This window comes from Heteronotia binoei, chromosome 12 (assembly GCF_032191835.1).
Source record: "Heteronotia binoei isolate CCM8104 ecotype False Entrance Well chromosome 12, APGP_CSIRO_Hbin_v1, whole genome shotgun sequence".
Classification (NCBI taxonomy): domain Eukaryota; kingdom Metazoa; phylum Chordata; class Lepidosauria; order Squamata; family Gekkonidae; genus Heteronotia; species Heteronotia binoei.
The window spans coordinates 27811503-27823754 of record NC_083234.1 but is presented as its reverse complement, the minus strand read 5'-3'; the positions used below and the strand labels follow the sequence as shown (position 1 = coordinate 27823754).

Below are 12252 nucleotides of genomic sequence, written 5' to 3'. Positions count from 1 at the left end.
TCAAGGACAGACTCCATCAGGAAAACAGACAGCTGCTTCAGCAACATATCACCCTCCAGGTCTGGAGGTTGAATGTCCAAGACTTCCATTAGCTTAGTTCTCAAGGCTTGTGATATGCTGCCTACAAGGCTTCTAGCCTGGAGACACCTACCAGAATCATGGCACATTCCTTGTGTAATTCATCCACCAACGCAGCCCTACAATAGATCATTTGCAGAAGAAGCTTGTAAAGCTACTGCATGTTTTTCCATTTCCACTTTTGTTTGTCATTACAAGCTAAATTATTTGGAAGAAGAGTTTTGCAGCACACCGTGATAACAGCCGATTATGATGACCCACCCATCTAGGGGACACTGCTCAGAGGGAGAATGACCATTGGTACTTACCGTGAAGGGTCCTTCTCTGAGGTCAGGAGGCCATCTCGGCCCTCCCATCATCGACATTCCTGTTTCTGTGTGCTGTTCTCTTCTTTTTGCCTTTCTACCCTGTATCTCACCGGGTACTGTTATGTGGCCATTAATGCTCTTGTTTAGTACGTTTTCTTTAACAATTAGAGTATTACTTGAATTATGGTTACTGCTTTCGGAGTCCTAAAACTGGAGGACGAGTCATTCCAAAGGTGCCAATAGGAAGTAGAAAAAAGTATTTCCTGCCTCCCTGAAGGATGGATGGGAATAACCCACAGAGATGGCCTCCTGACCTCAGAAGGACCCTTCACAGTAAATACCAATGGTCATTCTTTTTTAGACACTGGGCCAAGGCATTCTGTTAAATAATGGGTTCGATGCATGAAGAGACTGGTAGCGATAAATTAAGCTCTTTTATTGAGATTATAGCATGGTAATAAGCAGACTAAGACTTCTCAACGGGTCCAACTGGATACACTCCAAAGTTCCCACGCTAGAATACCGGGTCATTTGAACTAGCAGTGGGCTGATGATTGGACTGGGGAAGCAGAGATTTGGATCCTGCTTCCCATTGTTCCCAAGTCCCCATGCTCAGTCCTATTGCCTCAGATGAGCCAGGCAGAAACTGTCGCTCTACATGAAGTACAAAGTCCGCATACACAACACATTTCTTTTTTACCCAGGCTTTTAACAAAGGGATTGTAAAATGGTTTGCATTCTGCTTCTAACTGGAAGGTGGCTTTACAAGGATTGTTTTAGGATGCTAAATATTTTTATGCTTTTTAATGCTCCCAGTGGGTTTTTAATAGCTTAATTTTAATGATTTTGTGCTGTTTTATGAGCTACTTGGTGCAGTTCTTGGGGAAAGCAGCATATAAATTTTCCAAACAAATATAGGGACTAAGCTGTGGCCACTATGCTTCAGTTTTCATATATTTGTGAGTCGCAGACAAAGACACCTTCCTAGCCTGGTTTTCTTTTATTCTGGATGTGCTGGGAATTGAACTTCGAGATTTCACCTCTCAGTGAATAATACTGTTGGGAGGGGGGGCGGGTTCAGAAAAAGAACATAAGAAAAGCCATGTTGGATCAGGCCAGTAGCCCACCCAGTCCAACACTGTCACACAAGTGAGCAAAAAAACCCTAGGTGCCATCAGGAGGTCCACCAGTGGGGCCAGGACACTAGAAACCCTCCCACTGTTGCCCTCCCCCAGCACCAAGATACAGAGCATCATTTGTCCCAGACAGAGAGTTCCATCTATACCTTGTGGCAAATAGCCACTGCTGGACCTCTGTTCCCTATGTTTATCCAGAGGGAGGCGGTTTGAATGAGGGATTGTAGCATGTACACTGATCCACTTTCATTTCTTACAAGTCTTACGCACTTAGGAATTATTTCTAAAATCTGTTTGACTGGAGGTGACATTGTGGAGAAGGAAGGATGGGTATATGTGTAGCAAGGGAACTGTTGGTTTTGCCATCCCTGTCTTTATCTAAAACCTTGGTTGGGTACTCCTTGCTATCTTCCTTCACTAGAATGACTTTTGGCCAAGGCAGCTAGCTTAGTGGATTTATGAAGTCCATAAAAGGAAGAAAAGATGCATCTGGAAATGAAAATTATTTGGGTATATGTGTCAGCTGAACAGTGGTCAATGATGGTGGGAAGGAGGAGGGTGGGAGCTAAATAAGTGAATGACTCATAAGCTAGTCTCCCCAGCAGATGCAATACTGGATGTGAAAATCTGACCCTGTAATTATAGTGGACAGATTCATGGAAGGTTGACTCTCCATTGATGGAGACTTCTGGAAGCAAATAGCAACTGTTCCTAACAGGGCTAGTGGGGAAGGCTTTGCTGTCTCTTCATTTCCTTCTACCAGCTGAATATTGCCTAGGAATTGTTTTGGACTGATAAAGAAGCCTGAAGCTTTGTTTTCAAACTTTTTTCTCAAGTCTTTAGGATCTGGAAGGTAGTCCTGATTGCCATGCCACAGGGTGGTCCTTACTCCATAGAGGTACATCAGTTCTATGAAGACGAGGTGTCCAGCATTATGCTGCAAGATGTCTACTTTGGAGACGTCTGGCTTTGCAGTGGGCAAAGTAACATGGAGATGACAGTTTCTCAGGTGAGCCACACTTCCTTAGAGCACAGTGGTGGAGGCAGTGGACAATTTTTAAAACCGTTGGAATAGTTGTTTGACTGCGTGTGCCTTGTATGTTATTGAAGCACAGCTGCAGCTTGTGCATGATGGAATTTTTTGCACACTTAAAAGCTCATTTCTTGCAGCAAAAAGTAAAAAGCCTTCTTTAGAGATTAATAAGTTTTTTATTCCAACATAATGTTTTTGTAGGCTAGAGCCCACTTTATCAGGTGTGTTCAGGCCTGTCGTTACATTGGGGCCCTTGCGGGGGCAGACCTGTGTCTTTAGCACCCCTTCCAACTGTATGGCTCCTCCCCTGGAGGGCCCCCAATCTGTCTGCTTTGCTCTCTGCCACCCTGAACAAGTAGTAGCATTGCTGCTGGTCTTTTTGCTTTTTTCTCTCCCCTTCCTTAACACAGTGTGCAAAGCAAAGGGTGAGGGGAGAGGCAAGAGTTCTCTGTCTCTCTCAGAGAGGGACACATAAAAAAGGGGTGGAGGAGTGGAGCTGCTGTGACTGCCCAGGCGAAGGGAGGGTTGGCTTGTGGAACTCAAGGCAGATTATGGAGTCCAGGGCCACCAAACTGGGTGCCCCCTCCCCCAAACAACAATCCTGCTGTGGGCCCCACCAAACATGAAATCCTGGCTATGGCCCTGGGTGGGTGTCATTATATGGGCAGAGGATGACATGTGTTTAGTGGTGCATAGTACTCTTAATGATGTATTGGATATTCCCCTGTGTTTTTGTAGACCTTGCCTACATGCTTCTGTATATTTTCCTGTGAATATGGTGGTCAGATATTCTCGCAAGGTTCTCAGCCTTTGGTGGCTGTCACTCCTTTTTACACTAGACTGTAAAACTCTGCCTGCACAGTTGTGGCGGAGTGGACTGGTAAATCCTGTTCTATAATTTGTACCCTGTACTTTAGCCTCTCATCTGCATTAACTGACCCGTTAAAAGGATAAAATATATGTTTCACGCTAGAAAGAATGCCAGAAAAGATCCTTCTGGAGCTGGGGAATCATCACACACTTAAAATTAGAAAAGCAAAAAAATAACTGTTTCAACCTCTCCAAATGTATTGCCTGGCAGCTGCCAATCTGAGGATGAATAGATCAAAAGAAGAAAGCGGAACGGCAAAGGCACATGACATGGTTTTTAGACTTAGGGGCAGAAGAAGAAGAAGACTGCAGATTTATACCCTGCCCTTCTCTCTGAATCAGAGACTTAGAGTGGCTTACAATCTCCTATATCTTCTCCCTGCACAACAGACACCCTGTGAGGTGGGTGGGGCTGAGAGGGCTCTCACAGCAGCTGCCCTTTCAAGGACAACTCCTGCGATAGCTACGGCTAACCCAAGGCCATTCCAGCAGGTGCAAGTGGAGGAGTGGGGAATCAAACCCAGTTCTCCCAGATAAGAGTCCGCACACTTAACCACTACACCAAACTGGGGAACACTACACCAAAAATGCTGGGGAAGAGTGCCTCCTGAATCCCACAGCCCATGCAGATAATTCCAGATGGGTAGCCACTGGACTTCTGGGCTCATGCAGACTCTTACATTTCTTTGCTAGGAATAAAAAAAAGAATCTTGGTAATTGATTTCATTGTCCGAATCTGGGGAAACAGATTTTGGTAGCTGTGTGGTTCTGCATCTGTAAATCATTGCTCAAGAAGACTTAACACCCAAGAAAAAAATTCATTTGTTTTCAGCTTTTAAAATTATGGTTTCAATGGAATCTGTCCCATTTCCTAGATATTCAATGCCAGCAAGGAGCTCGCACAGGCTCCGCACTTTCCATATATCCGTGTGTTCACAGCTTCTCTTGCTCAGTCAGAAGAGGAACTGCTGGATCTTCCCGATATCGATCTGCAGTGGTCTGTGCCCACAGCTGGTAAGAGTCTGCAGAAGTTTGAAAAATGAATGCTTTAAAAAAGTCATTTTGGTGAACTTGTTGGTGCGGTGTTCACAACTCCTGTAGATTTTGTGGTTTAGCTAGAGACCGATTGCCCTTATAACAGCATATGTTGTATCAGCAACTATTTTATCTTATGTTCTTTTCCAGGTTTTGCTTGTGAGTTTTAGTTAACGTCACCTCTGATCCGTTCGTGCAAAGCAAAGGCTGATTCCGCACTTGGCGTTTGCCTCCTAATCGCTGCGGGGCTGTTGCATGCGGGTCTGATTTCCTGATTCCGCATTAGAGGATTTTTCCTGGATTTAATACCCAATCTGCCGCGCGTGTTCTGTTTCTGCATTGATTTTGCTCCCGTAGTCCCTTCACAATCAGAGCAATTTTCCCCTCCCTTCCTCAGACGTCCCCCCCCCTTTTTTACATATGCGTGGTTACGCCTATAACATAGCAACACGGATTTTTTTTTTGGAGGGGAGGGGAAATGAATATTGATCAGTGCAGCAGCCATTCACATCCCAGCTGCATCCTGATTGGCTCATCCCTCACACTACCGCGCGGAGTATGATTTTCCATCGTTCCGCTCCCTTCTTTTTTTAAAAGGTTAACCTTTTAAATTCACATGGAAAACAAAGAGTGGGGGCGGGCGAAAGCACATAACGATGTGTTCTTAGGATGCAGGAACAAGAAGGGTAATCGCGTTACATTTTAAAAGGAAGTTACGTTGTAACGCAAAATGCATTTCTTTAAAAAAGAAACTCTTAGAGGTGGGCAAGTTGGGAGATCTATGACGAAATAACAGGGCAGAATCATGGGCGTGGAATTTCTGTGGGTGAGTCCTGCTGCTTTGGAAGCTTGACAGCGAGTTCGTATGAGTTCTGCACAGAAATCTAGGGCCCCGAGCCCGGAACAAAAATAAACTTCTCACAAAATGAGGATCTGCTTGGCACGGGGCGACTCCACTTTAGAGGCAGGTCAAAAGCCAACGCGGGGCAGAACATGCGGAAACCGACATCTGCCCCGGGAGAAATAAAGCCATGAAACCGGAGCAAAGGCTACTGCGGAATCGTCCAAAAATTAGTTTTTGCACTGGTAGGATGGGCTGCTGGGACAGGAGACAGTATGTGCATGGTTTCCTGAAGCAGAAAGGCATTATCAGTGGGTGCTTTCACACGGTGGCTGTTTGCAAGTGTTTATTGCTATTCTTACACAGTAAAAATCCAGTTGCAAAGCATGCTATTTAGTGAATGTATCCAATGCCATCCTTAGCTGAGCTGCACCCTTCTAAAATAATACTCTTCAAGGAATTTAGAAGGGTGTCACTGTGCTTAGTATGGTACTGTAAGTCCCACTTACCATTTCTGTCCACTTCATATACTGAATCAGGATGTTATTGAAATGCTAATTTACCATGGATGGCCTAGGCTAGCCAAATCTCAGAAGCTAAGCAGCTTTTGCCCTGGTTAGTACTTGTATGGGAGACCACTTAAGGAAAACCACTGTTGTTAAACAGAGGCAGGCAGGGCAAGCTGCCGCTAAACCTCTCCAGTATTTCAAACCCTGTGGGGTCACGCTTTCCTCCACCACCACCAAGTTGCCGTGAGATCGCAGGCAATGAAAAAACCCTCATATCTAGGAATGCAGAGCAGAAACAGACCTAGCAACTTGCTCAAAGGAACGTGGAAGATGGAGTATATGGTATTTAAGCATGTCAGAATTACAGAGGTACTTTGTTGTTGGGTTTATATGTTGTCATTGGGAGCCTGTTTGTTTTGCCCATTTTCACTATTGATGTCACCAGTTCATTTGTTCCTTTTAATGCCATTTTAGATCACCTTTACACCCTTTCTATGCTATATGCCAGGGGTGGCCAATGGTAGCTCTCCAGATGTTTTTTGCCTACAACTCCCATCAGCCCCAGCCATTGGCCTTGCTGGCTGGGGCTGATGGGAGTTGTAGGCAAAAAACATCTGGAGAGCTACCGTTGGCCACCCCTGCTATATACAATGATTCTAAATTCCAGAAGTTTATCAAGAAATTTAGCATAAGTAGACAGAAACTGCTTTGACAATACAGACATGCAGGTTCAGCTTTCACAAGGGAAGAGTGAAAACAAGACAGTGTTTTTACAGCAGTAACAGTGAATCAGACCAAGCGTCCCTCTTCAGGATGAGCAAGATTGTGAACCAGGATATGCCGCAGTACTTAACAAAGCTGTGCTGTGGCTCCTAACTGAAAGTGTATCAGAAGAAGCCGGTTGTATACAGTCATATTCCTTTCTAGACTTCTAAATATCTTATTGCCTTTTAAACATTTATCTGTAAAGAAAACTTGGGCCATGGAGATTTTGGTTACTTCTCTGCTGTGTGCTGGCTGTTTGGACGCTATCTGTATGAGACGCTCCGGTATCCCATAGGACTGGTAGAGTCCTCCTGGGGTGGGACACCAATTGAAGCCTGGTCATCTCGAAGGGCACTGCATAAATGTGGACTCTCAAAGGACTATAGAAGGTAAGAAGAGCTGATGACATCAGGTTCAGCTCCTTTCTTATATATTTCTTAATAGACCGGTTGCCTTTGCATTCTCACTGACTGCTGTGTAGAGGCTGTTCTCTGGCAGTCTCTCTCCCTGTGGTTGCCTTATACAAGCTACCTCACTGTTTACAGTGGCAGGAAATCTGTAAGCCCACAGCTGCATTTAGAGCCAGGATAATAACTTCCATGAGCTGCATCTAGCTTAAAATTCTATGCAAGTCTGTTGCAGGAGGAACAAACATGAGTTTTAAGACTAACAGGGCTTCTGTGGGCTAGAGTACATTTTATCCGATGCATGAAAAGTGCTTCCTCAGCAACAAACGTATAAAGACTTTATGTTACACTGTGTTCTACTGGGTTCTTTTTGGGATTCCACTGGCCTCAAGACACACTACTTTATTAGATTTACAAATCAAACCAGTTTATTAAGCACAATGGCATGCTCTTTTGCAATAGAAAATAATCAAGCAAATCAGATACAAACATCTGCCAAATTCTGGTTGATTATTAATTTACATATAGCTGATGTATGGTTTATGCTGCAAATATTTTGAGAATCAGTATAGATGCAGTGCAAATACGCATTAGCGAGGTTCAACTATGTTGAAGAAAGGTAGACCTCCCTACTTCATCTTAGAGCAGTGCAAGGAGGAGTGTGGACTGAAATATTAGCTCTCAACCTGGCCCTTATCCCTTTCGCCACGGCATCTTAGTATGGTGGAGATGCACAAAGCTGCATGTTTCCCAAGTTGTTTTCAAAAGTAGTTATTAAAGAGGTAAGCAAATGAACGTAGTTAGTACAGAGGCAGTTCAGTTCAGTTTTTAAGAGCAGCCACAGTAAGCTTTTCACAGGTTGACGAACATGGGATAAATGTTCTCCAGTGTTTTTCCCATTAGGTACAGCGTGCCCCTGAATAACCTGGAAGAGGGAGAGAAGAGCAGCAAGTCCCAAACAGTTGTGTCCTGCTCTGGCTGGGCCCCTGAACATGGTCTGGAAGATTGCTCTGGATGTCACAAGGGCACTTGGGTAATCTTCTATTCCTAGTGGAAGTAGATGAACCAAGTGTTTCTGGTCAGCACTGGGCAAGCCCCTATGCCAAGCTGTGGGGCTTGGAAAATACCCACCATGTTGACCCTTGACGCTGGCACTAGTCTTCACTTCCAAATTGCAATGGCAGGTTTGTGTCCCATTGCAGGGATACATTCCCACAGTCACATGCTGGGTTAGTCCTCACGTTTCCCTTTGTGTATTCGGTGGGATAGTCTAGTTTTAAAAGGGTTTTTTCCTCCGGTGGTAAATGTGTATTTATTAGTATGTAAATGTATATTAATATGTATGTTGTTCATATGTCAACATGTTCATATGTCCCCTGCCTCCCCCACAAAAAACAGCCCCACCCTGTTTCAAGAACTACTCTGGGGGGTTGAAAAGAGATGCGTCAGTGACATTATGGGCATTTGCTAACTGATGGCCTCCACAACCAGCTTTTGTTAAACAACGCTGCAGACTTTTAGAAAAAGCTTTTCAGAGCTTGTCCCCAGAAGATTTATTTTTAATAAATGTGGTGAGACTGGTTTCAAGTCACTCCCACTGCTCTATAAATATTATGGATCTGTCTTCACTCTTACTAAAGAATATCTCAGAGGTGCTAGAGACAGTGGAAACATTAAATGTGGGTCAGATATAGGCATATCTGCCAAGTCTTAAATAACAGCAAAGAAATGCTTGACCACCTTTGAGAAAGAGAGTGGCATCAGAAGGCAGTAATGTAACTTACGGTGTATAAACCTGCAGTTTGCACTTGCTGGCCCAAGACAGATTCCCCTGTTTTGTATAGCAAACATTAGTCCAGTACTTAGTGAGCTCTGGATTTAGAGAGGACCCAGCCATCACTGATCAAGCAATATCTGTGTGCAGTAAAATAAGGCCCCCACCTAATGGATTTATCTCATGTTTCTAGCTTCCCTGCCTTTTTTCTGTTTTCTGGCCCTAAAGAATTTTCTGTGCTCTGGAATGCAATGATCCACCCTCTTCTCAACATGACCCTCCAAGGTGTTGTTTGGTACCAAGGTACATAAAACTGGCAGGCGGACTGAGCTGGGATGATGGCACTGTCACTGATGCATTTGGCCTGTCTCATCTTCTGTGTGCTTCTCCCAGGTGAAGCAAACACTTTAGTAAACACCGATCTGTACAACTGCACGTTCCCAGCACTCATTGAAGACTGGCGAGAAGCTTTCCATGAAGGGTCAGTTGGGCAAACGGAGCAGGACTTCCCCTTTGGCTTTGTCCAGGTAATGGCCAGAGGTATGGTGTGAACGCTGGGATGGCTGTTTGGCCCTGGCAGACATAAGGGAAGAAATGCAGGAATACAATTTTTTTTAAGTGGGTTTCAGACTCATTTCTGTATTTGCACTGATTTCCTGCATCTTTAACCTTTGCTGAGCACTTGAGTGCAACAAAGCCTGAATCTTCTTATGCCTGGGGGTGGTCAGCAAAATGTGGGGCAGTGCTGTATGTCACTCTCCATATGTGACTAACATTAATCCCAAGAAAAAGAGAGATCCCCTTGTATAATCCCCCAATATAGTGTGGAACTGCATATTATATCCTGATACCTCATTATTGTCCTGTCCCTCACCCCTAACTGGCATTATGTGTTGCTGCTAATACATGATGAGACTATTGGGATTCAGCATGTGGATGGCATTTGCACTGACAGTGTTGAGCCCTATGAAACATGTTGTTCCATCCGCAACAGGAAGCACAAGCATGAATAATGGGATTATAGCCTAGAATGGTTACGTGATCCACAATTTCAGCTAGGTTTCAGCTCTTCCTGTGTTGCAGTTATCTACAGATCGTCGAGTAGAAGTTGATGACAGCTTTCCGCGTATCCGATGGCATCAAACAGCAGACTACGGCTATGTCCCTAATAAGAAAATGCCCAATACTTTTATGGCTGTTTCCTTAGACCTTTGTGATGGCTCATCTCCCTATGGCAGGTAAGAAAGCCCTGCTTGGTTTAGGGTGTCCAGGCCCTTCCAAGCAGCTGTAACAACTCTAGAGCAGCTGCTGTCCCATTAAGAATTGGGGTGACAGAGGCAATATAAGGGCTCATGATACATGTGGAAAGGTGTACAAAAAATGGGGACCATCAAAGGGCAAAAAATATTCCCCTTCTAAGCGTAAGGGCCTAACCAGAGGGTAGTTTATCCCCAAACTTATTCCCTTGTTAGGGAAGAATGGAATGGCAAAGGGATGGGGAGACAGACATGATCCAGGCCTGGAGATTGCATTTTGATGACTGCTAGTAGAAAGAAGCAGGGTAACTCAAGTAGTAAGTTCTGGTACATTCCAAGATTCCATAAAAGAAAGAGTGACATATACACTGTTTATCTCTTTGCTTATGCACCACACATACACACTTTCCTTTGTAACTGAAAACTGGAAATGGAGTGTTTCAAGTGAGAACCAAAATATACATATTTTTCCCCTCGCTTTATAGTATCCATCCCCGTGATAAACAGAGCGTGGCCTATAGATTGCACCTTGGGGCTCTGGCAGTGGCTTATGGTAAAGACAATCTGACCTTCCAAGGCCCATACCCTCAGCAAGTGCAAGTGGATGTATCCCTTAAGATTCTGAATGTTACCTACAGCCAGAATATTCAGCTCCACCACATGGACAGCAAAGTATTTGAGGTAAGAGTTATCAGGGAAATGCTGTTTATATCCTGTAACTTCATGGGAATGGTGCACAGCCATATTGGCTGCTATTCAAGGACCTCTAGTCTTGTTCCTATGAGAAACAGTAAGGAGATTGTTTTCAGCACTCATAACCATTCAACAGTTCCCCAGGGAAGGATGCACTGGCAGCTATATTGGTATAAAGCTGACAAAGTTCATAGTGCTGGAAATGGAATGTGTGGATCTGATTGGCCAGGGACAGATCCCTAGTGAGTCACATGGCAAACCTCACAACGTTGCTGTGACCATATACTTAGTATCTATAAAGGTCCAAACTATAGTTTATGATAATTTTAGTGGAAGATATCTGCTAGTAGATGTTGTAGAAGCAAAGAGCCAGTTTGGTGTAGTGGTTAAGTGTGCAGACTCTTATCTGAGAGAACCGGGTTTGATTCCCCACTCCTCCACTTGCGCCTGCTGGAATGGCCTTGCGTCAGCCATAGCTCTCGCAGGAGTTGCCTTTGAAAGGGCAGCTGCTGTGAGAGCCCTCTCAGCCCCACCCACCTCAGAGGGTGTGTGTAATGGGGGGAGAAGATATAGGAAATTGTAAACCGATCTGAGTCTCTGATTCAGAGAGTAGGGCGGGGTATATGTCTGCAGTCGTCGTCTTTCCTTGTTTGAGACCTGAAAATACACACATTGGGTAAAATTGTTTTATTTGCATTGCAAGCCACCTTGTGATCTGAAAGGGAGTTAATGTTTTAAATAAATAAAATAGTGAGGCAGGCAAGCTGGTTGGATTCAGTTTAAAGCAGCCTTATATGTCTTTAATACACCTGGGACTTCATATGTTCCATAATTCTTTCCCTCTGGCATCACTGTCCTACTCTAACATCTCTCCCCAGCTTCTGTTAGACCTGCTGGTGAAAAATATAGACCTGAGAGCAGATTATGGAGGGGTGGGGTGTTGGACTGTGAAAAGGGTTAAGCAATCCCTTCCTATTGTCCAATCCATCGGAACCTCCTGTCCAACTTTTCAATAAAAATCAAAACATCCAGGGATTCGTTCATAGGCCAGGCATCTGCCAGGCATTCAGAAGTTTCCACTAGTGGAGTGTTCTTTGGCATTAATTTCAGTGCTCCAGATACCAAGCAGGTTTGAGTGTTCTGTCTCTCTCTGGCAGGTATGCTGTTCCAACCCAGCTCTGTGCAAGTGGAATGCAATACCTATTGGAACTGCCTCCTTCCGCACAGTGACTCTACACAACCTCACTTGCCCTGAAACGGTGACTGGCCTGCGGTATGCATGGACTGAGTGGCCTTGCGAGTACAAACAGTGCCCCCTTTACAACATGCAGTCGTTGCCTGCCCCGCCATTCATTTCATTTTCTCACAATAACCCCAGTTGGGTCGTGTCATGAATACGGGTGGGTGGTGTCGGACTGATGAGCTGTTGTTTTGTTCCCATCCACTGCTATAGCAAAAAGGCTAATTGAGCTGTGCAGAATCTCTAGACCTACAGGCGTTGGCTAGAAGAATTAGAGCTTGCTGTATTACCTGTACCACCTTGTGCT

The 12252-nt window shown here is 44.5% G+C and overlaps 1 protein-coding gene across 1 annotated transcript in view; it reads left to right on the top strand.

The window, feature by feature from the left end:
• The window catches only part of SIAE (sialic acid acetylesterase), a 22317-nt gene extending 10065 nt beyond the window's left edge, over nt 1-12252 (top strand). The window contains exons 4-11 of the mRNA XM_060250695.1: nt 2359-2531; nt 4301-4439; nt 6781-6964; nt 8950-9059; nt 9150-9283; nt 9840-9994; nt 10498-10693; nt 11863-12252. Coding sequence (XP_060106678.1) covers nt 2359-2531; nt 4301-4439; nt 6781-6964; nt 8950-9059; nt 9150-9283; nt 9840-9994; nt 10498-10693; nt 11863-12099 — 1328 coding nt within the window. The 3' untranslated portion in view covers nt 12100-12252. The remainder of the gene's footprint in view (nt 1-2358; nt 2532-4300; nt 4440-6780; nt 6965-8949; nt 9060-9149; nt 9284-9839; nt 9995-10497; nt 10694-11862) is intronic.